The following is a 25157-nucleotide window of genomic DNA, read 5'->3' as shown; positions in this document are numbered from 1 at the left end:
CGGCAGGTGTCACTAAGTAAGCTAAAATTTCAAAGGCAACGCGGGGCGGGGACTGGCTTTGGGAGCCAGATGGGAAGCCTGCTCGGCGTCCCCTCACCCTCCCGCTAGTCCCCAGCCTAAGAAAAGAAACCGACTTCATCCGACACCCCCAATCCCAGCCACCAGACCGCCCAGCCTGGCAGCCCGAGCCCCGCCCCGCTTCGGCAGCCAGCGATTGGGAGATGCAAATACCAGGTTCTCTGCCCAGCAACGGGTGACGCGCCGCCCGATCGCGAGGCGTGGCCCGGCCGCAGCCCGAGCGGGCACCTCGGTGTTTACACGGGGCGGCCCCGCGCGCGCCGCAGCGGCCCGCAGACGGCGAGGGGGAGGGGTGGCGCGCGCGCCGGCGGGGCCGCGCGGGGAGAAAGACACTGGAAGGCGGCAGGGTGGGGAGCGGCGCGCGCGGGCCGCAGCCGAGCAGGAGGCTGCAAGGAGAGCCCGCCGGGGCCTGAGGGGTGCCGTTCCTCCGCCCCCCGCAAAACAATGTGTGGCGTGCTGCGGGGCACAACTTGCCGGAGGCGGCGGGGGCGCGCTGAGCCCGCCTGAGACCGCGCCGCTGACCTTCTCCCCCCCGCCGTCCGTTGGGCCGGAGCGCCCAGCTCCTCACTCCCCAGCTCGCGGGGGCCGGGCTGAGCTGCGGGGCGGGGCCGCCCCTCCGTCGCTGCTGCCTCCTCCCCCACCCCCAGCCGCGGAGGATGCGGACGGCCCCCGGCGGCGTCTAGCGGCCCCGGGCCCAGGCGCGATGGTGCAGCAGCGGGGCGCGAGGGCCAAGCGGGACGGCGGGCCACCGCCCCCGGGGCCCGGGCCGGCCGAGGAGGGGGCGCGTGAGCCCGGCTGGTGCAAGACCCCGAGCGGCCACATTAAGAGACCGATGAACGCGTTCATGGTGTGGTCGCAGCACGAACGGCGGAAGATCATGGACCAGTGGCCCGACATGCACAACGCCGAGATCTCCAAGCGCCTGGGCCGCCGCTGGCAGCTGCTGCAGGACTCGGAGAAGATCCCGTTCGTGCGGGAGGCGGAGCGGCTGCGCCTCAAGCACATGGCGGACTACCCGGACTACAAGTACCGGCCGCGCAAAAAGAGCAAGGGGGCGCCCGCCAAGGCGCGGCCCCGCCCCCCCGGCGGCGGCAGCGGCGGTAGCAGGCTCAAGCCCGGGCCGCAGCTGCCTGGCCGCGGGGGCCGCCGAGCGGCGGGAGGGCCTTTGGGGGGCGGCGCGGCGGCGCCCGAGGACGACGACGACGAAGACGACGAGGAGCTGCTGGAAGTGCGCCTGGTGGAGACCCCCGGGCGCGAGCTGTGGAGGATGGTCCCGGCGGGGCGGGCCGCCCGAGGACCAGCCGAGCGTGCCCAGGGGCCGTCGGGCGAGGGGGCGGCTGTCACCGCCGCCTCCCCAACTCCGTCGGAGGACGAGGAGCCGGAGGAAGAGGAGGAGGAGGCGGCGGCGGCCGAGGAAGGCGAAGAGGAGAAGGTGGCGTCGGGGGAGGAGCCGTTGGGCTTTCTGTCCAGAGGGCCCCCCGGCCCCGCGGGCCTGGACTGCAGCGCCCTGGACCGCGATCCTGACCTGCCGCCCCCCTCGGGCACGTCGCACTTCGAGTTCCCGGACTACTGCACCCCCGAGGTTACCGAGATGATCGCAGGGGACTGGCGCCCGTCTAGCATCGCCGACCTGGTTTTCACCTACTGAGCCCATCGTCAGCGGGGCGCGCACGCCCCCAAACCAGCTGTTTACATACAGGAATCAGGTATTGGGGCCCCTCGGAGGCCGAGGCTGGCACCCCATCTCCCGCACAGCCTCCCCCCTCCTAGACGTGCCCATCCCCCTTCAAATCCAGACTAGCCCTTCCCCCGCAGACACACCCCAAGACAGCCCAACCCCCACCCTTTCTCCGACTTCCGAGCCCTTCCCCATCTTGCCCCCTCCCGCGAGGCACCAGCAGCCAGCCCCCCCCTCCGATACACCTCCCATCCTCTCCGAGAGACCTGTACCCCTCCCCCATTTTGCACACGCCCCTCCTCTTGGCCGGAGGACACGCCCCTGCCCTTGGCTCTAGACTCCCTCCGCCTGCTCCCGGCCCGCCTTCTGTCTCGTTTAGGGGGGCGCTGCAGCTGGGCGGCCCCGCGCCCTCCTCCCTTGCCCTTCCCTCCCGGGGAGGGGGAGGGGCACGCTCCTTTTCCCCCGGGAGCACTGGGACCCCGCCCCCTTCTCGCGCATGCCTAATGCTTCTTGGGAGGAGGGGGCTGGTCTCTGCTGAACCACAAGCCTTGGTCAGCCGCTCTGGGAAGAAGGGGGGCGGATATAGAGCGATCCTGAGAAATCGTTTGATCCAGGAGCCACGGCTTCCGTTCAACCCGACGGGGCGTCACTGCCTTAAATGGGAGGAGCAGTCGGAAGGGGGAGAAAGACTAGCCAGCCCGGAAGGGTTGGTGTGGAGCTTGAAACTCCCAAGTGGCATAGCCCCTTTCCCCTTACGGGGTCGCCCAGCCCAAGTGCACCCCCGCGCCCCCTCACCCCCCACCCCTCACCGACTGCTTGACTGCCTCAACAGCTTGTCTTGGTTCCAAGAAGCCAACCTTTCTTTCCCCCACCTGGGAATTGGGGGCAAGGTTTTTCTCTGGAAATCCTTCAGGAGAGAAAAAGAAAACTCAGAATCAAGACATGTAGTCGTTTGTGTGGGGACAGGGTCCTTTGGTCCGCCCCGCCCCGCCCCACCCCCAAGTGCCCTTATCACCTCAGGGCACACTTCCAGCCTGGACTCCCTTCTAAGCCCACCGCCCCTTCGTGTCACCCAGATCCCTTTGCCTACAGTGACAGTATTCAGTGGGAGAAACAAACACGTCGGTACTCAACTAGGGGGTTGAGACTGAGGCATGATAGCAGATGAAGAGGCAAGAAGAGACCCCCCTTTTCAGCAGCTGGTTTGAGAGACCATCACCTGGGCCAGTGAGACTGAAGGGAGGTTCAGAGTAGTGGTGTGCCATTGGCTCCTAGCGCTACTGTGTCCAGTTTGGGGTGCCCTTCGGAAACGCTGCCCCTGATGCTGTTACCCCTCTCCCTCCAACTCCCAGCTCAAGCTCCGCCCCTCCGGCCTCCCCATGCCCCCTTTGCCCTCACTACCTGTATCTCACCGGCGTGTGTTCACCCTCCCGGGTGTGCACACACTCTCATTCACACACACAAATCTCAGGAACAAACGGTCCCAGAGTCCTCCGGGACCCCTGCCCAGGGTCTCTGCAGGGCTCTGCCCCACGCGTTCCCGTCGCTGACAAAGCCACCAGCTGCCTCCTTTAAGCTTGGTGCTCCGGCTCTGGGCCTTTTTGCGCGCGCTCTTTCTCTCTTCTTTCTCTCTCTCTCTCTTTTTTTTTTTTAAAGAAAAATAACAAAAAAAAAAAAGACAATGAAAAATCCCAGAAAACGTCATGTGAGTGAAGAGATGTCACTGTCTGTGGTCTTGGAGAACTAGTCTCGTAGCTGAGGGGAGGGGTCCCTCTGATCTGGGGCACTGGCACCCACAGCAGGACTTAACGCCAGGACTGAATAAAGTGTATTTGCCCCATCTTGCCCTGTGGTTCTACATGTCTTTGCCTTTCCTCAACCCTCCCCAAACAGTTGGACAGATTCAAGTCCCTGTGACTTAGCACCATGCAGGAAGAGCTCGAGGTTCCAGGCAAGGAAGCACCTGGCCCCTCTAGGCCTCTCTGCTCCCTCTGTCTCAGGACTCCTGGTCTTCATTAAGGATGGCAGACTTGTCCCTGCAGAGGCCAGGCAGGTGACATGAATGAATGAGAGTCTGGGTGGACACTGGCTTCATGACCCACTTCAAGGGGAGCAATTGCTCACCTCCTGCCAGTTGTGACCCTGTGGGAGCGCAGCCCACTGTGGCCGGGGGCTAGATATTTCAAGAGAAGATGGAAATCTGGATGTTTCTGTGAACATCTCAATTTCAAAATGAAAGTTGATTCAAATATTTTTTTATATCCTTAGGGACCAAGTGAAACACGTGTGTAGGCACACCTGGTTCCAAGGGCATCAGTTTGACCCTGACCTTAATGAAGATTAAGAATCAGGGTTGACCATGACTGACTTATGCTGATATTTGTTAGAAACCAACACAATACTGTAAAAGCAATTATCTTTCAATTAAAAATAAATAAATTTTAAAAAAAGAATCAGGGTTGAGTCACAATGTCTGGGCCCAAAGCCTGATACCACCACTGAACACCTGTGTGCCCCTGAGCACATTAACTTCACCCTGACTCTTTTTTTCCATTTATGTGACATGGGGATGATAATAACACCTGCTTCAGAGTAAAGTTTGAGGTGAGAGGCATTTAACATGGTGCTCCATAAATTGTATTATTCCACTGTCCAGAGGAGGGATATTAGGGCGAAGGTGCAGAAGCAACTTGTAAAGGGCCTTCAAACAGCCTGGGTCAGAGATAGGGCCCTAAATTTTGGTTTCTGTCTCCTGGTGAAGTGCTATTTTAGGGTGCTGCCTCTCCCTCCCAGCTTGATGGGTGCAGATGGTGTTAGACTGGTAGCTTGGGGTCTGGAGCTGTGTGGGGCTGGTCCTCACACCTAGCATGTAACTGGCCACTAGTGTAGACGTACTGAATGATTGAAGAAGAGCAGCAGAAGCTGCGATGATTCCAGTCCTTGAGATTCTTGCCAGTGTGTTTTGGGAACTGAGACCAAGGCTTTTCAAAATTTTTGTCCCACTGACCCCTGTCCCCCTTATTCTTCCTCTACCAGATCCAGTGAATTCCTTAGGTTGGACAAAGTGTGTCTCCCCAGTAAGAACCAAGGCCATGCGTTCAGACCTCATTTACAGAGGGTATTTTGGGACTGGAATACCCATAGATGTTTTAAAAGAGGACTAGAGCAGGTTTGGGAGGTCTGGGCATCTACAGAAAGGGGGTATGGGAGTACAGGAATTATAGTGAATGCTTCCTCATAGCCTCTGTGATTGGAAGCAAGATGGCCACAAAGCAAAACAAAACCTTTAAGAAAGAAAAGGTGAGGAAGAGAACTGGTTCACCCTGGGGCAGCCTGCATCTGGTATCTGAATGTATGCAATTATAAATCCCTGCCACTTAAGTTTCAACCTTCAGGTGGGACAGACACAGTATCTGACCTGCCCTGCACTGCTAGGTACTCACCCTAGGGCCCCTTCAGGGTGGCTTGGGCTTGTCCACGCTGGCAGCACAGTTTGACTTCCTGTACCCAATCCTGCCTCCACCCTCTTCTTTTCACAGGTCTTTATCCCTAATAAATATCTTGCACCTGAAACTCAGTCTCAGTGTCTGCTTCTGGAAAACTCAGTCTGCAACAGAGGGTGGATGGGACAGAACAAAGGGAATGGGGTCACTGGCCCAGCAACTGCAGCTGAGCTGGGCACCTTTGATGCCCACCCCATCAGGAGGAGTCTCGTTTCCACCAACACTGTCTCCCGACCCTGGGGCTGCACACGTTCCACTCTTTCCAGTCGGCCTCAATTAGAAACCCCAGCCTCAGCCTACAAGTCACTCCAGAGTCCTCAACTGGCGGTGTTCTCATTCGCAGTTCCCTCCCCTAGCCTAGGCTGGAGAGAGAGAGGCTAACGGTCTGTGTTTGCCCTTCACAATGCCCTGGGAGGGGGCAGGGCCGGGAGCGTATAAAACCCCGAGCCAGAGATGGTGCTAGAGTACTGCGGGCCTTGGGCCAACCGCCTCCCCTTCGGAGGCCTTAGTCCCACCCCGACTCCTCCACTCCCCTGCTCCCAGGGTGATGCGGGGGAGAGGGAACTAGGAATAGAAGAGAGATCATTTATTGTTGTTTTGGTTCTTTCCACTTCAGAAGGAAATGGATTCTGACCTGTGAAAGGTGCAGGCAGACATGCTTATGTGGACTCTGGGGACACCTAGTGGCTGAAAGGAGTAGGACGCATTGGTGGGGGGTTGGCAGGGTGTGTCCCACCCACTCCAATCCTCCATTCATGCTCTCTGACACATCTCTGGGTCAGGTTCCTGGCATAGGCTGTTTGAACCATTTGGTTCCAGGGCTTTAAAAACGCTTATAGGCTGATGTATTGACCATCTGTTCCTATGTAACAAAATGCCACGAAGTTAATGGCTTAAAACAACCTGCATCTATTATTTCATAATCTCCATGGGCCGGGAGTCCTTAGCTGGGTTCTCTGCTCAAGATCTCTCAAGGCTGCAGTCCAGCTGTTGGCTGAGCTGTGTTCTCTTCTGGAGCTTGGTGTCCTCTTCCAAAAATCACGTGGCAGTGGGCAGAACTCAGTTCCTTGTGGTTAAAAGACTGAGGCCACTGTTTTCTTCCTGTAAGCTGGTGCCACTCTGGATTCCTAAAAGCTATTCACAGTTTCTTTCTTCACAAGCCCCCTCCCAACATGGTGGCTTATTTTGTCAAGGCCAGCAGGAGAATCTCTGCAGCTTCAAGTCCCTTGGCTCAAGGAAGACTCTTTTAAAGGGCTCACCCAGGGAAATGGCCCTTTTGATTCATTAAATTCCGACTAATTTAATCACATTTACTTTGATCACATTTATGAAATTCCTTCTCCTTTTCCAATAATGTAACTTAATCAAAATAATGCTTATTAGGACTGGTGCTGAAACTGAAGCTCCAATACTTTGGCCACCCGATGAGAAGAGCCGACTCATTGGAAAAGACCCTGATGCTGGGAAAGATTGAGGGCAGGAGGAGAAGGGGACAACAGAGGATGAGATGGTTGGATGGCATCACCAACTCAATGGACATGAGTTTAGCAAACACCCCAAGGTGGTGTAGGACAAGGAAGCCTGGTGTTCTGTAGTCCGTGGGATCACAAAGAGTCAGAATGAACGCCTGAACAGCACTCACAATAATGACATCTATCATGCCCCTTGGTCTCACCCACGCTGGGAGGAGGCGTTTGTGTTAGGCACACACAGAGGGGAGAGGAGAATCTTGGGAGCCGCCTTAGAATTCTGTTTATCAGAACTGTAGAGTCTCAAGCTTTTATCTCCATCCCAACACTGTTAGAGTCAGTTTGTCTACCTGCCTTTTTGTCATCTCCCCTGGGATATCTAATTGGCATCTGAAACTTGGCATGTGTAAAAATGAAGTCTAGTTTCCACAATCCAGCCAAGCCCACTGCTCCACCCACATCTTCACAACATCTTATATTACTAATAGGCCAACAACCTACAGTCCATGGGGATGTACAGAGTCTGACACGACTGAGCGACTAAGCACCACAACCTCTGGGTCATCCTTGACTCTTCTTTTCTTCACAGCTTCATTAACCTTATAGACTGTTGGTTTTATCTTCACAGTGTGTCCTATATCCTATTACCTCTCACCATTTTCGTGGCCACTCTCCTTGTCCTAGCCCCCACCATTTCTTGCCTGGTATTCTGTACCAGCCGTTTCACTGAACTTGCTTTGCCCTAATCAGTCTTGTTATCCACAGAGCCATCAGAGAAATCTGTTTCAACTATAGATCGGACTATATACCATCTCTGCTCAAAACTCTCCAGTGGATCCCATCTCATTCAGACTAAAAGCCAAAGAAAAAAAAAAAAGCCAAAGAAAATCCTCATCATGGCCTGTGAAACTTCGTGGGATCTGGCCACTCTGTGGCCTACGCTGGGACTCATCTCCTGCCACTTTTCCCTTCTCTCACCACACTCCACACTGGCTTCCTTGCTGTTCCTCAAAACTGCCAAGCACCCACCCACCAGAGGCCCTTTGCACGCGCTGTCCATGCTGCTTGAAATGCTCTTCTCCCAGATACCCACCTGGCTTACTCTCACTTCCTTTGGTCTCAGCTCCAATGTCACTAACTCAGAGTGGTCTTCCCTGACAGTTCATATAAAGTATTACTGTCCCCCTGATGCTAGCTCCTTACTTTGCTTCATTTTTCATAATAGCATTTGCCACTATCTGGCATTTATCACACACAGTTTTTATTTTGTATGTATCTCTCCAACTAGTGTGTAAACTTCATAAGCAAAGAATGGCGTCTGCATTGGGCTCCATGTCTTAGATCACTGAATCATTCATTTGCTTACCCAAGCAACAAACATTTATTAACATCCTGCTTTGCCTCACACTGCTAGCAGCTGGGTGTACAAAGGTGAAAAAAACAGACATGATCCATCCTCACTGAACCCTCAGGTCAGAGGAGCAGAAAGACCAATAAACACAGGAATGGAAATGCATTGATGGAGATGGACAGTGGGGCTTAGGGGGACACAGAGGAGGGCCTTAATCCAGTCAAGGAGCAGGAGGTGATTAGGTCACCTCCTTGAGGAGATGATGTGTAAGCTGTGACTGAGGCCTCCATGGGTTGTTGTGGTTTTAGGACATGGCTACAAGTTCTTTGACATCCCTCCCATGAATTTCCTTCCCCTTGAATCTGGACTGGTCTTTGTGATCCGCTTGTTACTGCTAGGATGCAGGAATGATGCTGTAGGTTTCCAAGCCTAGGTCACAGTGAACTACTGTAAGAAGTCTAACAACCCTGAGATTGTCACGTGATGAAGAAGCCCCCAAACACATGGAGGGACCACGTGGAGTTGTACCAGGTGATACAGACACTGTCAAGGCCCCAGACACATGAATGAAGAAGACTTCAGATGATTCCAGCCCCTAGTCATTCAAGTCTTCCCAGGCAAGGTTCATAGAGCAGAGAAAAACCACCCCCTCTTATTGTTGTTGCTAAGTTGTGCCCAACTCTTTTGTGACCCCATGGACTTTAGCTCGTCAGGCTCCTCTGCCCACTGTATTTCCCAGGCAAGAATACTAGAGTGGGTGGCCATTTCCTTCTCCAGGGGAATCTTCTTAGCCCAGGGATCAAACCCGTGTCTCCTGCTTGGCAGGAGGATTCTTTACCCATTGTGTCACCTGGGAAGCCCCCACCCTTTCTTGCGCTGTCTGAATTCCTGAACCACAGACCCCCATGAGCAAAATGAAACGTCAGCTACTAATATTTGCACTATTTAATTTCGAGGACAGTTTATTATGCACCAATTAAAGTCAGAAGAGTAGGATGAGGCAGATGCAGGGGAAGGAAAAAGCTTTCCAGACACCAGTAAGTTCAAGAGGGAAGACTTGGCAAGAGAGGCTGATATGGGACTTCCCTGGTGGTTCAGTGGTGAAAAATCCATCTGCCGATGCAGGGGGACATGGGTTAGATCTCTGATCCAGAAGATCTCACATGCTGAGGGGCAACTAAGCCCAGGCACCACAACTATTGAGCCTGTGCATAGCAACTACTGAAGCCCAAGCACCCTCGCACCCACGTTCTGCAACAAGAGAAGCCACTGCAATGAGAAGTCTGCACACCGCAACTAGAGAGCAATCTCCACTCGAGGCAACTAGAGAAAGCTCTGGCACAACAACGAAGACCCAACACAGCTAAAAATAAATAAATTTTTTTTTTAAAGAGATAGGCTGACATGGAAGGAAGTTGGTTGTGGCTAGAGGGAATGGTGGGGAGAAAGGAGATTGACCGGCAAGAGCATCAAGGGCCCTGAAGGCATTTAGACTTTATTCTGGGTCTCCAGATCGCATCCCAAGGATCTTCTGAACACACAAACCTGACCACTGTCAAAAACTCTGTGGTGGCTCCCTATCACCTACAGGATAAAGTCTAAATTTCTTGGCCTGGTCTTCAAGGCTGTTTGTGGTTGATGTCTTTACCGATTTATAGACTTATTTTTCAGCTACCAGCTCTATCCAGTGACAATGCCCTCCCATGCCATTTGTCTTTACTTTTCTTGAGAAATTGGAGGGATTTGGGGCTAATCACCTTGCTGTTTGAGGTCTTAGTTTCCCCATATGTACAGTTAGGTGGTCGGACTAGACGTCTTTAGGAGAATATCCAGCCTGGCATTCCAGGAACCTATGAAACCTGCATGTCTAACTTCTTCCAGGTTGCCTAGCAATGGATGCCAACCCTCTCCCCCATCCTCAGAGGTTTCTTAGCAACCCAGTTTCTCACCCTTGGTTGTTTTCGGGGTTTCCTGTTAACTAAATGAATCTCAAGTTCTGCTTTTTCTCCTCAAAAAAAGTCTAAGACCAAGGAATCTCTTTGGAGACCTGGATACAAGCTCAGAATGAAAAGAAACCTTTTTGAGTCAGTGGAAGATTTGCTATGAGAGGTTACACAGCCCCCGCATAATTTAACATTTCTCCTGCTGAGTGTCTCCTTCTCTTGAATCCGGCCTCTGTGACAATAGACTAGAGTCGAAGCGACACTGGGCCACTTTCTAGACTCTAGTCTTGAGGAACTTGCAACTCTCACCTCTTCTTTCCTGGAATTCTCATTTTTGGGATCCAGTCACCAAGCTGTGAGGAAGCTCAAGAAACTGTGGAGAGTCTGCATGGAGAAGAACTGAGGCCGCTGGCCCTCAGCCCCAGCTTAGCTCCCACTTGACAGCCTTTACCAACTACTTGCCGGCCATGTCAGCAAGCTGTCTTGGAACTGGCTCTTCCCAGCCCCCCATCAAGCCACCACAGCTGATGCTAAATGGAGCAGGCTCAAACCTTCCCACTGAGGCCTGCCAGTTGCAGATTTGTGAGCAAAATAACGATCGTTGCTGTTTTAAGTTACTAAGTTTTGAGTTGGTTTGTTATATTAATAACAACCAGACAAATGCTTTGGCCCAGAAGTGACACGCATCATTCTGTTCATAGCTCACTGGCCAGAACAAATCCCATGGCTTTGTCTAACCTCAAGGGTGAAGCAGTGTATGTCTCTGTTACAGTGATGCAATAAAACCTCTTTGATAAGATTATATATGAGCAGAGCTCTGAATAAAGCCAGAAACTAGCTATGCAGATATCTAGAGAAACAAAAGAAAGAAAGACAGAGAAGCAAACGGGTGCAGTCTCTGAAGCCTTGAGGTAGGAGTCTGCCCAGGGTGCTGGGTTCATTCAAGGAAGAACAAGGAGGCCAGTGTGGCTGGAGCCCAGTGAGTGAGGGAATGGAAAAGATGAGATCAAAGACAGAAGTAAGGTTGGGGTTCAGTTCAGTTCAGTGGCTCATCTGTGTCCGACTCTTTGCAACCCCATGAACTGCAGCATGCCAGGCCTCCCTGTCCATCACCAACTCCCTGAATTTACTCAAACTCATGTCTATCCTCTGTCGTCCCCTTCTCCTCCCGCCTCCAATCTTTCCCAGCATCAGGATCTTTTCCAATGAGTCAGTTCTTCGCATCAGGTGGCCAAAGTATTAGAGTTTCAGCTTCAGCATCTGTCCTTCCAATGAATATTCAGGACTGATTTCCTTTAGGATGGACTGGTTGGATCTCCTTGCAGTCCAAGAGACTCTCAAGAGTCTTCTCCAACACCACAGTTTCAAAGCATCAATTCTTCTGCGCTCAGCTTTCTTCATAGTCCAACTCTCACATCCATACATGACCACTGGAAAAACCATAGCTTTGACTAGATGGACCTTTGTTGGCAAAGTAATGTCTCTGATTTTTAATATGCTGTCTAGGCTGGTCATAACTTTTCTTCCGAGGAGCAAGTATCTTTTAATTTCAAGGCTGCAGTCACCATCTGCAGTGATTTTGGAGCTCAAAAAAGGTTGGGGGGGGGGAGCAATTAGAAGCCACAGTAAGGACTGGTTTGCAGTATCTACCACTGCATAAGCAAACTATTACACAGCTTATACCTGAAAACAACACTGTTTTGTTATCTTTCAAGATTCTGTGGGTTTATGGAATTCAGTAGGATGGTTCTTCTGCTCCTGTGATGTCCCCTGGGGGCTCAAGCAGGCTGGAACATCCAAGATGACTCACCCACATGATGCTAATACAGTAGTTGGTGCTCCTGTAAGCTGGAAGTTTGGCCGGGGCTATCAAATGCAGCATTTACAGATGGCTTCTTCACGTGGCTTGGATTTCTTCTGCATGGGACTGGGACCCAAGAGGGAGAATTTCACAAGTGAGTATTCCACAAGGGGGTTGAAAAGGAAGCTGTTCCCCTTGAAAGCCAGGTCCAGAGCATTACTTTCATCCCATTCTATTGGTTAAAGTGGATGCTGGGCCAGCTCAGAGGAGGAGGAACAAAGTGATGAAGAGTTTGTGGCCATCTTTAATCCACCAGTCTTTTCCTCTTACCCTGAGTAAGATGAGATGCTCTGGAGGGTTTTGAGCAGGGGAATGAGAGAATCTGACTCACAGTCTATTTATTTATGTTTTCCATTTATTTTTATTAGTTGGAGGCTAATTACTTTATAATATTGTAGTGGTTTTTGTCATACATTGACATGAATCAGCCATGGATTTACATGTATTCCCCATCCCGATCCCCCCTCCCACCTCCCTCTCCACCCGATTCCTCTGGGTCTTCCCAGTGCACCAGCCCCGAGCACTTGTCTCATGCATCCAGCCTGGGCTGGTGATCTGTTTCACCCTAGATAATATACATGTTTCGATGCTGTTCTCTCGAAACATCCCACCCTCGCCTTCTCCCACAGAGTCCAAAATTCTGTTCTGTACATCTGTGTCTCTTTTTCTGTTTTGCATATAGGGTTATCGTTACCATCTTTCTAAATTCCATATATATGCGTTAGTATACTGTATTGGTCTTTATCTTTCTGGCTTACTTCACTCTGTATAATGGGCTCCAGTTTCATCCATCTCATTAGAACTGATTCAAATGAATTCTTTTTAATGGCTGAGTAATATTCCATGGTGTCTATGTACCACAGCTTCCTTATCCATTCGTCTGCTGATGGGCATCTAGGTTTAAAGGCTCATCGTGGCTGCAATGCAGAGAAGAGGCCATTAGGGGCAGAGCAAAAGCATTGGGTGGATGGGAATGGGTGATGGGGGTCTAAGATAGCAGTAGTTGTGCCCAAAGTAGGGCCCTAGCAGCAAGATTTATACCACTGACACTTGGTTGTCCAATATGGTGGCCACTAACCACATGTGGCTGTTTAAAATTAAATTTAGAGGGAATTCCCTGGCTGTCCAGTGGTTAGGACTCTGTACTTCCACTGCAGGAGACCCTGGTTCCATCTGTGGTCAGGGAACCAAGATCCCACAAGTTTCACAGAGTGGCCTAAAAATGGAAACAAATTAAATTAAGTTTTAGAGTAACTAAAATTATATAAAATTTGGAATTTGCTTCCTTAGTTGCACTAGCCACATTTCAAGTACTTAATAGCCAAATATGGCCAGTTAGCTCTGGTATAGGCAGCACAGATATAGAACATTTCTGTCTTTGCAGAAAACTTTACTGGATGGTGCTGACCTGGACCTTCTCATCTCTTACAAGTTTTCACATCTAAAATCTTTGACTACAGGGTCCCACATTCTGACCTTGGACTCCCTTCCTTCCCGTCCACTTATTTTTGGACTGCACTGAGCTCTTCAGCCTGGAATCCTTGCATCTTCTCCAGGTCCATCTGCTCTCCTCCTAGGCTGCCTTCTTCAAGAAGCCAGGATCTGTTGTGAGGTCCATCACGGAATCTGCTCTCTCCCTTTCTCTCTGCACTCCCCATCACCCTCTCCTCTGCCCCACCCATTCGAGGGAACCCTAACCCAGGAGCTGGGGTATCAGCAACCTTCTTCTCTCCCAGTTCTGACATTGCCAAAGAAAGTCACAGCCAAGCAGACTGCTGTCTCCACAGATCATGGCCATAAAACCATGAGAGCAAATTCAGATTCTGCCACATTGTGGCAGACCTTGGGCAAGTGACTTACCTTCCCACACCCAGGGTTTACCATCTATAAAATGGGAATTATCATAGCTCCTGTCTCATAAGGTTATTGAGAAGTAAAATTTCCTGGCACATAGTAAATGCTTAATAAGTGGTATCCATCACCATCATTATCATCACTGAGTGTCCAAATCCTTACTGCCCTTTAAAAAAATGGTAAAATATATACAACATGAAATGTATCATTAGCAACATGTGGTATATTTATAATGCTGTACAATCATCACCACTATCTAGTTCTGGGATATCTCCATCACCCCAAAAGGAAACCCACCATGCAGTCACTTCCCATTCCTCCCTTATCCCAGCCCCTAGGAAACAGTAATCTGCTCTCTGTTTCTATGGATTTTCTGAGCCTGGGTATTTCACATAGATGGAATCATAAAATATGTGGCCTTTGTGTCTGCTTTACCACCCTTGGAAAGGGTGCTTCAGAGGGAAGGTACTAAAACCTTCCTTTCTCTGCGGTCAGATGCTCTACCCTGGAGCTATAAGCCCTGTTTCTTAATTGATAACACCTCTTGTTTTCCTAAAGAACATTCAATTTATCACGTTTCTTGTCACTCAACTTCCTTCCCTCCTCACCCGCAAACAATAAAAATAGTAGTAATGACCATAATATATTGAGTTCTTATTCTGTTCCAGGTGCTTTGCTAAGCGTTATCTATACACATCTCATTTTCACTCTTATAACCCTTTTGAGAGGCAATTGTTAATATCGTCTCGATTTTATTTCAGTTAGGGAAACTAAGGTTCAAAGCATTGAAATCACTTAAGCAGAGAGTGGTAGAACTGGGGATTCAAGACTGGCTCTGTCTGACTCCAGAGTTCAACTCACAAACACCACGTCCCTATTCTCAGTGGCCTTCATTCTCTGCTTCCCTGGGTCTCAGAGGACACTGAATCCTGCCTATTCTGCTGGCTCAGTGCCAAACCACCTGCCTATTCATGTGACCTCATCCCTTCCCATTGACTCCCCAGTCCCATCCATCCCCTCTCTCATATCATCGGAGCTGAACCTGATTCAAACCACTGTGGACAGGAATCATCTGGCTGCTGCTTTGTTCACGTGTCTGATGCTTGAACCGGGATGACTCACAGACCAGGCTCAGGTGGGATGGTGGTTACTGCGGGCTCTCCATATGATTCTGGCTTTCTCACAGCATGGTAGTCTCAAGGCGGCAGACTTCTTGCATGGTACCTCAGGTCTCCAAAAGCTAGAGTTCCAGGGGAAGTGCCTGTCTTTTCATGTCCTGGCCACAGAATTCAGAGCATCACCTCCACCATATTCTAGCAGTCGTCGACTCACCCAAGATACAAAAGAGGGTACCTATATCCCACCTCATTGTAGGAGAAGCACTAAGGAATTTGCAGCCAGGTTTTAAAACTGCTGCAGGTTATTTCCAATCTTTTTTTTTTAAGTTTGTTTATTTAGTTAGTTATTTTTGGTTGCGCTGGGTCTTCGTTGCTGTGCCAGGGCTTTCTCTAGTTGTGGTGAGTGGAGGCTACTCTTGGTTACGGTGCCCAAACTTCTCATTGTAGTGGCTTCTTTTGCAGTAGAGAACAGGCTCCAGGCACCCGGGCTTGAGTAGTTGCAGCATGTGGGTCCAGTAGTTGCCACTCCCAGGCTCTAGAGCTCGGGCTCAGCAGTTCTGGGGCACAGGCTTAGTTGCTCCATGGCACGTGGCATCTTTCTGGATCAAGGAGCGAACCCATGTCCCCTGCACCGGCAGGTGGATTCCTATCCACTGTACCACCAGGGAAGTCCTGTTTCCAATCTTTTGCTAGTTCGGCACTTCCTTTTACCCCCTAACATCTCTGAGTCCATTCATTTCTGTGCAAGGAGACATCATCTCTAATATGGAGCCTCCTTTGTTCCTACGCTTGAGCTTTCTATCCTGTTCTTCCAAGGGATCAGCAGCCAGACAAACCTTTTCAGAGTGCAGATCAGAGCACATCCCTCCCCTCTTTACAACCTTTCCATGGCTCCCTACTACTCTTGGGTTGAAAGCCAAATTCCTTACCTTGGCTTGTGAGGCCTTGAAAGATCTCAGGTCTGCCTGCCTCTCCAGCTTCATCTCCTGTCACAGGGGAGGCCTTCAGTCTTGACTTCCAGGAATTCCTCTTCCTCTCTCTCTCACACACACACACAATTAAAAGTGTGTAAGTAGTGCATACAAAGCATTTAGAGAAGCCCTTTGCACGCCTGGAGCATCATATATTTGCTACTGTTAGTCTGTGTTCAATACGTGTTTACTGAGCTCCCAGTTCAACGCCAAGTGCCATGTGAGGCTCAGGGATACAATAGTGAGTGAAGAGGAAGTGTCTTCACTTTGCAGAGTTCATGCATCCCTGTGTCCCCCACTTCCAACCCAAGGAAAGACAGACTGGACACTCAGGGCATGAAAGCACATGTGTGCAATGGTGCCTGAAGAAGCTTGGAGAGGCGTGGTGACTTTGCCAAGACCATACAGTAAATGTGGGACAAAGCCAAGGCTGTGGGTGGACACATGACAAGGAATGAGGCTGCCTGGCTAAGGCTGGCTCTCCAGGGAGATGGGCCGGAAGACACACACTGCCCAGGATGGAGCTGGGGTAGGCTGGGAGAGAGAGCAAGGGAGGATCCTTCCAGAAGAGAAAGGACTTGTCTCCCCCAACACCTCCTCCCCCATACCAGCTCCCTTCTCAAGCTAAGTGGCGCGCATCCTCAGCAAGGGGTAGGGGCACACAGAGAGAGAATGGACAGAAGATGGGGGACTCAGGGAGAGGGTGAGGACTTCAGTCAGACAAAGGGCTTCTGATGCAAGCAGGAGGGGACTTCTTAGTAGGAACCCAGAGGGAGAGAGGTGGGGCTCAACCATGGGTGGGGGCTGGGAGAGAGAGCAGGGAGTCTGTGAAGAGGATGGGGCTGTGGCCACGAGATGAGCGAGTGAGGGGTCCCTGAGGGAGATGGAGGCCCAGAGGGAACCAAGGATGCAGTGAGGAAATGGTATTCAGTTGCTCAGTGGTGTCCGACTCTCTGCGACCCATGGACTGCAGCATGCCAGGCTTCCCTGTCCTTCACCATCTCCGGGAGTTTGCTCAAACTCATGTCTATTGAGCCGGTGATGCCATGCAACCACCTCATCCTCTCTTGTCCCCTTCTTCTGCCTTCAATCTTTCCAGCATCAGGGTCTTTTCTAATGAGTCAGCTCTTCACATCAGGTGGCCAAAGTGTTGGAGCTCCAGCTTCAGCATTAGTCCTTCCAATGAATACTCAGGGTTGATTTCCTTTACTCCAAGTGAGGAAATCAAGGTTCAGCAGAGTCAAGGGTCTTTAGTCAGAGGGCTGAGAGATTGATGGAGCAGTCAGGGGAGGAGTCTGAGGGACTGCATGAGAAAGTCGGGTCCAGGGAGGTGGTGGGGTCCCCACCAGGGGTCTGGGGTCTCAGAGAGAGAAGGGACTTCTTGGAAGGGGAGAGGGCTCACTGTCCTGCAGGGGTCCGAAATCTGCAGAGCCAGCCCTCGGGGCGGGCTGACGCCCCCGCCACCCCCGTGTCACCCCCGCCCCCCAACTGCGGCGCAGGCGCCAACACAACCCGCTTCTGCTCTGCTTGTGCTCGCGCTCGGCAGAGACCGCGGACCAAGAGGTGAGCTCAGCCCCTCTCCACTCGCGGCCCGACCCCCGCCCCGCCTCCTCCCAAGACCCGGAGAGCACCCCCATCCCTGCCACACCCCCAGTTTGGCCGTGTCCCTCCTCGGGCAGAACGGCGGTGCCCCAGTCCTGGTGTGCCTCGGGCTTTGGGAGGTGGGGTCCCAGGGAAGGAGCAGGGGTCAGAGGTCTCACCAACCCCCTACCCCCGCACCAGCCCCCACGCTCCGAGACCCTTCAGGGTCGACAGTCTGGGCGGAGGCCTCCAGGACAAGACCCCACCCACCTCTCTGCGGAAAACTCATCCCCATCCCTCTCTGCCTCAGTTTCCCTCTAGGAAAAAGGATGCGCTTAAGGAACCTGTGGTCGGGTCTGAAACAGTGTGCGCTAGTGGGCGGGGGGAGTTGGCCTGCTTTCCTGGGCCTCGGACCCCCTCCCCTCCTCCCCAGCACCTCCTGGCCAGAGCGACACTGGATGCTGGAGTGAGAGGGTCTCGGGGTCTGGGAAGGAGAACTGAGACCCCATAAAGGCGAGAGACTCCATCCATCTTCTGGCCCTTGCGCCTGTCATCGCTCACCTCCTGGCCGCAGCCTTCCTCCCCCAAACCCAGGAGCCCCCTCCTCTTCCTGGAGCTCCTCCCGCTTCCTGCCTAAGGACTGCTCCCCGGCGGTTCCTATGGCAACCTAGGTCCAGGGTCCTCAGCATCCTCTCCCTCCCTTCCCCAGACCGCCGGTCCGCCTCCCGGCAACCCTAAAAGGAGAGGGAGGGGCCAGGTCGACGAGCGCGGGGGCAGCGTCAAGGTCACCTTCCTGCTCCGACGCCAGTGGGATCAGGTGATCATGTGTGTTTGGAGGAAAGGGACAGTGAGATGCAAGGGAGGAGCTAACGCAGGCGTACGAACCCCGCGCCCCTCCCTGCCCCCTTCTAGGCTCCTCCATCAGTGGTCGTTATCTGCTCACCCCCTCCCCCGGGCGGGCCCCGCTCTGGCCACCCCTTTGTAGAGTCCCGCCTCTGCCCGCCTCTCCCCGCCCCCGCCCCTGGGGGCGCCGGCTCTCTCCACCGACTTCGGTCGGTCTTCTTTCTCCGTCTTTCGCTTTTGGTCTCGCGCTTTTCCCGTTGTCTGTCAATTGCGGGAGAGAGGGCGGGGCGATGTCTTTTACGCTTTTTCCGCTCCCCGCGTGCGTTTTGGGTGAGAGCTGTGGAGAGCTGCGGTTTACGGACAAGTTTTAAAGCCGCACCTCTGTGCCGGTGTGGACCCATAGGATTACCTCCAATACGCGCTGTGTGTGCGTCTGTGTATGGGTGTGTGTGGTGTGTCTCTTTGTGCTGTGGGTCTCTATATGGTCTGCGTATGGCTGTCCGTGTGTCCCTGTGGTGTTTGTGTGCTTGTGTTGGGGTGTGTGTGTGCATCTATCTGTGTATGTCTCTGGTGTGTGTGTGTGTGTATATGTATGTGTGTCTCTGTGGTATCTGTTTGTATGCTGGTGAGTCTCTCTACACAAGGATTTGAGGGCCACCATCTAGAAATGAGAGGGGGCTAGAAATTTGTCTTATCCTTCAGTGTAAGCACATTACTTCATTTTGTTTGAAGCTGTTCAGAGGGCCTTCGAGCCGTTATGGGGTGGAGGGGAGCCCAGTCCCTCCCAGCATCCCCCATCCCCTTTGCTTTTAGTCCTAAGGATGCGTGGATACACAAGTACCCTCCATTCCCTAGGCCTCAGTGTCTCCACCTGTGAGACGCAAGGTCCTTAGAAAGGTGTGTATAGAAATCTGATCTTGAACCTCAGCCCTGTAGCCTGAGGGCCTCTGATTGTCACCATCTGTGGAGTCAAGATATCTTGGGACTTAGAGATTTTTGCCTTCTGAAGGGCAGCCCTGGGGAGGGATCTTTGAGGACCTTGCAGTTTGGGGAGCTCCATCCTGTGGGGCAAGTGGCAGCCATGGCAGTTAACCCCCAAAGTAGCGTGAAAGGTGGGAAATTAAGGGGAAGACATTTGGAGAGGAAATGGAGATGAGGAGCCCTCACTCTAGACATGGGGCTGGAGACGTTCAGGATAAAACAACGAAGACATCACAGTGATAATCACAGAAGCTATCATTTCTTGGCACTGGATAAATAACTGTATGAAGCAGGGATGTGATCAACTCTGTTTTACAGATGAGGAAACTGAGACTCAGAGAGGTGAAAACACTTGTTGGACGTCACAGCCAGGACGTGGTGGATCCTGGATTCCAAACCAGGCAGTCAGGCTCCAGAACCCACGGTCCCAGCCTGGGCTACCTCCAGAGTTAACATGCACATTTATTGCCACCAGCAGATTGCTGGGTTATGGGCTAAACGTGCAAGGCCTTGGCTCATTCTCACTATACTCAGGGAAAGACAAGTCAGAATTCCAGAAGGGCAGGCTCTGCTAAGAGTGTGAGGTGCCTAAAATGTGTGGAGAGGTAAAAGGAGCACGAAAATTCAGGGGACCTTGAAGAATCTCCATGGGCAGCCCTTACTGACCCCTCCCTCTGTCCACTGCACCTGGCCCACCCCACAGGGACCCAGGATGCCGAGCTGTGACCGTCCCTGCAGCTGCAGCCGAGGCCCTAATGTGGAAGATGGCAAATGGTATGGGGTCCGCTCCTATCTACACCTCTTCTACGAGGACTGTGCAGGTACCACCCTCAGCGAGGACCCTGAGGGGCCTCCCGTACTGTGCCCTCATCAGTCTTGGCCCACACTGTGCTGGAAGGTAAGGTGGGAAGAGGAGCAACTCGTGATTTCCTGTGGTTTCAGGGAGGAGGTGGGACCAGTGGATGGAAAGGAAAGGGACTGTGTAGCAAGTTAGAGTCTTGCATGTTCAGGCAACAGGAAATCCAACTCAAATGAGTTTCAACAATAAAGGTGAAATATTACTTATTTTATAGAAGAGACCAGAGGTTGGGTGTCTTCAGGCAAAGTTCGGTCCAGCAGTTCGGACCATCACACTCAAGACTCAAGGATCCCCTCAGACTCCCTGTGATACCCTTGCAGCCCCTTAGCATCAGGCGGCCCCCATGTGTTCTCCAAATGGCTGCTTCCATGATGACCCTCAGTCTCTTATTCCACACCATCTGAAGGAAATCAGAATTTCCTCCTGTATTTCCTTCAGAAAAGAAACAATGCTTTTCACTTGCAGAAGTACTGGGAAGTTTTGCATCAGCTCTGATTGGGTCACTTGCCAAGCCCTGAGCTAATGACTATGGCCAGAGCGATGGTATGTGTTGACTGGTAGGAAGAAGGGTTCACCTCATTCAGATCTTCCTGTAGCTTCCCAGTGATATGTTGAGGGACTGTTGCCAGGGGAGTGGAAGACATGGGAGAAACAAACAGTCGATGTCCTTAGTAGCCATGGAGAGGGGTCAGTTAGGGAGCACCATCTGGGTAAAGGTATGGAGGTGGCAGTGAGCCAGGTATTTACAATGCTCTTTGACAAATACTGTAGGAAGTTTGAGACAGAGGGTCCCTCCTCTCTGCTTTCCAAAGGCTTCACTCTAGTGGGAAGGCGAGGTGCCAACCTGCACAGTGAATGCACAACCTCAGGCCAGGTGTACATAGGATGCCAGGACAGAAAATGTCTTCAGTGCCTGGGGTGATCCAGGAGAAAGTATATATTTTAAGTTTTTGATCACCTCCTTATTGCTAAGCAGTGTGCTAGGTTTTGGGGGACACAGAATTTAAGACGATGTGGCCCCTGTCTTTGAGGAACTCCTAGTTATGGTACATTTAGTCATTCTGCAAACATTCCCTCAGCTACTGCTCTGTACGAGCACCGTGCTAGGCACAGAAGACCCCTCGGGAGCCCAAATAGACTGTCTCTGATGTCGTGGCTTTCTCAGTCTGGTATAGCAGGCAGACACCATATACATAGTAACCAAAGTACATGTCCAAGTGTGCACCAAGGTGAGTGCACTGAAGAACAAACGGGCACAGAGTTTGCTAGAGTACAGAGCAGGGCACTTGACCCTGTCCAAGGGTATACTAGAAGGCTACCCTGAAGGGGTGAGGTTTGAGATGCCTGCGATCTGAAGGGTGTGTAGAAGTTAACCCAACAGAGGGATAGAGATGGGACAGAGGGATAAGATGGGACCCAAAGGATGACGGAGGAGGAATCAAGGCTGACAGAAGAAATCCACTGCTAGGTGGGGGCTTCAAGGGAAATTAGTCCACAATCCTCAAGATTCCAAATAGAACATGACAGTTTGTGCCTCTTGTCAGATCCTAGTAGGTGTGTCTATGACCCCATCTCTTAAAGGGTTACCTTTAAGTCCAATTGGGATCCAAGGTGATCCCTTGGCCTGGGGCCCCAGCTGACTCTGACTGCCTCCCAATCTGTCTGCCTCCCTTCAGATCAGCTTGTCCTCTGGTGCCCTGCTTCTGCTGCTGGGTATGGCGGCCCTGATCACTGGCTACGCAGTGCCCCCCAAGTTGGAGGGCATCGGAGAGGGCGAGTTCCTGGTGTTGGATCAGCGAGCGGCCGACTACAACCAGGCCCTGGTCACCTGCCGCCTGGCGGGCACAGTGCTCTGCGGGGCAGCTGGGACCCTGCTGGCCATCTGCCTGATCTGGGCCATGACTGGTTGGCTGGGCCAGGACACGAAGGCGGAACCCTTGGATACTGAAGCAGACGGCCACGTGGAGGTCTTCGGGGATGAGCTGGAGCAGCAGTTGTCCCCCATCTTCCATGATGCCAGTGGCCAGTCTTGGTTCTCGCCACCCACCAGCCACTTTGGGCAGTCCTCTGTGCAGACCATCCAGCCCAAGCGGGACTTTTGAGCTGCCCATGAAGCCAGAGGAGGAGCCAGACCTGGGGTCTAGAGGCTTCCTCCTCCCCACCACAACCCACGTTCCCACCACATCCCTAACTTATCCCTTTCAGTGGGTCCCCTTCCATTGAAGCCCTTAGAAGACCCAACCCCAAGTCAGAAAGTCTGGACCTCACATCTCTGTGTCCCTTCCCAGGGGTGGGGCCCTAACTCATCCAAGATGCCAGCCTTCCCTGAGTCCCCACAAAACTGCCTACCCATCCCTCCTCTACAAGACCATTCAGAAACAGAAAACACCTCCCTCACCCTGTCCACACTCTTTCCTCTATATGACCTTGGACAAGTCCCTTAACCTTTCAGACCATCAGTTCCTGCCTCTGTACTATGAGCGATGTGGACCAGATTCTAGAGTTCCATGACTTTCTTTTTCTCCCCAGGATATAAGTATTACCTGCCATAGACAAAGATGGGGGAGGGGTAGTAGGGTCCTTCTTACCCACTGACCCCTCCCTCTGTCGGCTGCACCAGGATGCCTTGGATGAGTCAAAGATGCTCACTAGGACCAAGATAGTGTGAAAGTATTGACCACCCTACAGTATGCTTTCTGTGCATTTTGCTGTCAGAGCCCCTGAGTCCACCCCATCCTGAACTAGTCCCAGTTTACAGATAAGGTGGTTGAGAGAGGCTGGCAGTCCACCTGCCTGAGTTTGCAGGAACTTGGACCCACGTCTCTAGACTCCTGGGACAGATCTTGTTGTATGGTTAGAGCACGATGCCACACCTTCCTGGCCATCAGGGGACCCCCCTCAGGGGTGGCACAGGTTTGGCCTAAAGAGACTTGTTCAATCACTCAGTCGTGTCCAACTCTGCAACTCCAGGGACTGCAGCATGCCAGGCTTCCCTGCCCTTCACCATCTCCCAGAGCTTGCTCAAACTCATGTCCATTGAGTCAGTGATGCCATCCAGCCATCTCATCCTCTGTTGTCCCCTTCTCCTCCTGCCTTCAATTTTTCCCAACATCAGGGTCTAGTCTCCCAGAGAGACTGGCTGATGCCTAATGGTCCAGATGGCTCAGAAGATACTTTGGATATGCATTTAAATAGTCTCTAAGAGCCAGAAGACAGGAGAACTGGAATGTCTTTGCCCCTCAGAGCCCACCCACCTAGAAACCATCAGCCACAGGTCCTGACCTCACACTGCAACAAATGTGCCTTCTGAAGGCACTGGTCCATCTCCACAGCCACATGCAGCGTCTCTGTTCCCAACCACTAGGGGGAGCTCCAAGACAGCTGGAGAAAGGCCCAAGGCCCATGCCTCTACCATCCCCCCTCAGTCTCACCGGAGTCGGGGTATGGGAGGGTAGGGGGCTTTGGGGCAGGCCATCCTGGGAGGGTCCTCAGTCCTCCTCCAGCAGGCAGGCTCTACTGCCTCTCCCCATCTTTCACCCTCCTGCCCCTCCCCCTGCCTTTCAATAAACAGCTGACATGGATACTGACTTTGCTTCTCTTCTCCCTGACCACCAGGGGCTGGGAAGGGAGAAAGGAGACTTTTATGACACCTACTGTGTGCTGGGCAATTAGGTCCATTATTTCTCATTCGCTCCTCACAATAATCTTTTGGGAAAGTGGATGATTATCATCATTTTACAGGTGAGATGGGAAATTTCTCAGCCAACTTGACAAATTTCTGTCCCCATCTCTGAGAAGGATGGGAGGAAGGGGTTCTGAGAACCAGAGCTGGAGCTAAAAGTGGGATCTTTTCCAGGAAAATAAATACAGTTAGCCTCTTCTGGCACTTACTGGGGGCCAGGCCCTGTTCTCAGAGCCTTACAGATAGGAGCTCACTGAACCTTCACGACAACCTATGAGGTGCATCCTAAGTCGCTGCAGTTGTGTCCGGCTCTTTGTGACCCGATGGACTGTAGCCCACCAGGCTCCTCTGTCATGGGATTCTCCAGGCAAGAATGCTGGAATGGGTTGCCATGCCTTCCTCCAAGGGATCTTCCCAACCCAGAGATAGAAACTATCTCTTCCGTCTCCTGCATTGGCAGGTGGGCTGTTTACCACGAGTGCTTATGAGGTGGGTCCCAAGCTGCAGGCTTGGATTTCCACATGAATTCACCTACATGGCGAATCTCAACTACCCCAAACTGTTCTCCTTGCCACCCCTCCCCCTCCAGACCTGCCCTCCTATGCCACCCACACCTGAGGAGAGTGGCCGCTCCAGCCATAACCTTGGAGTCCTCTTGACTCCTGTTTCCTCATAGCCTGAATCCAAGCCACCAACAAGTCCTGTCAACTCACCCTTGGAGACACATCCGGTACCTCAGTGTTCCCCATCATCCTCAAGGCCAGTTCCCTGGATGGAGCCACTGCGAACTCTCATCTGGATTATTGCCCCTGCCTCCCCCTGGTCTCCCAGCTTCCTTCTTCTCTGTGCCCATACATGTGTGCATGTGCACGCACGCACAGAGTTTAATCTTTACAGGGCACTCACACAGATCCTGGATGACATAAGCTAGGCAGTGTGCCCTCCCAGCTTGGAATCCTCTCGTGGCTCCCCGCTCACTTGAAGTAAAAGCCAAAATCTTCCCTGTGGCCTGCAAGGCCTGAAGCGATTTGCTGACACTCTTCTTGCGTTGTCTTCTCCTGTGGCCTCAGCTCTCACCATCCTGTGGGGCCTCAGCTCCCACGTCCTGTCCGCTCTCCAGCCAGACCAGCCTCCTGATTGTTCTTCCGACATCAAGCCCAGCTTCTGGCTAAGCACTTTGCCTAGCTCTTCCCTGTTGGTGAACTTGGTCATTCCCTTCACCTCCTTCTCAGTGAGCCTTCCCTGAGCAGCCTATTTTAAAAGGTGACCATGCCCCCATTCCCTGTTCCCTGTGTACTTTGGGTCTTTGCTTTCCTATAACATTTTTCACTTTTCAAATGCCAGATAATTTTACTTACGTGTTCTAGCATCGTTTGTTGCCTGTC

At 52.4% G+C, this 25157-nt stretch overlaps 2 protein-coding genes across 5 annotated transcripts; both read left to right on the top strand.

Annotated features, from left to right (window-relative positions):
* Positions 1 to 349: 349 nt before the first annotated feature.
* Positions 350 to 3596, top strand: SOX12 (SRY-box transcription factor 12). Its single transcript, XM_043883121.1, has one exon. The coding sequence runs from the start codon at positions 782 to 784 to the stop codon at positions 1724 to 1726; it is 945 nt and encodes a 314-aa protein (XP_043739056.1). The 5' UTR covers positions 350 to 781; the 3' UTR covers positions 1727 to 3596.
* An 8275-nt stretch (positions 3597 to 11871) lies between these two features.
* On the top strand, positions 11872 to 23671 carry NRSN2 (neurensin 2). Of its 4 annotated transcripts, none has more exons than XM_043883131.1 (3): positions 11872 to 11977; positions 19935 to 20129; positions 21767 to 23671. In XM_043883131.1, exons 2-3 carry the CDS (start codon positions 19944 to 19946, stop codon positions 22190 to 22192), a joined length of 612 nt encoding a protein of 203 aa, XP_043739066.1. In that variant the 5' UTR covers positions 11872 to 11977; positions 19935 to 19943; the 3' UTR covers positions 22193 to 23671. The 4 variants fall into 4 exon arrangements, with proteins under 4 accessions (XP_043739066.1, XP_043739068.1, XP_043739065.1 ...); XM_043883133.1 differs by lacking the exon at positions 11872 to 11977 and adding an exon at positions 14653 to 14872; XM_043883130.1 differs by lacking the exon at positions 11872 to 11977 and adding an exon at positions 16935 to 17389.
* The last annotated feature ends 1486 nt before the right edge of the window (positions 23672 to 25157 follow it).

The sequence above is a fragment of the Cervus elaphus genome, chromosome 23, assembly GCF_910594005.1.
Source record: "Cervus elaphus chromosome 23, mCerEla1.1, whole genome shotgun sequence".
Taxonomy (NCBI): Eukaryota; Metazoa; Chordata; class Mammalia; order Artiodactyla; family Cervidae; genus Cervus; species Cervus elaphus.
The sequence above is the reverse complement of the archived record's forward strand: the minus strand, read 5'-3'. Positions and strand labels throughout refer to the sequence as shown.

What these genes read in the sequence shown, in the direction of transcription:
- SOX12 (XM_043883121.1), top strand. Translation starts at nt 782, where the DNA reads ATGGTGCAGCAGCGGGGCGCGAGGGCCAAGCGGGACGGCGGGCCACCG.
- NRSN2 (XM_043883131.1), top strand. Translation starts at nt 19,944, where the DNA reads ATGCCGAGCTGTGACCGTCCCTGCAGCTGCAGCCGAGGCCCTAATGTG. An exon ending in GGCCCACACTGTGCTGGAAG is followed by an intron (nt 20,130 to 21,766) that starts GTAAGGTGGGAA and finishes GCCTCCCTTCAG; the next exon opens with ATCAGCTTGTCCTCTGGTGC.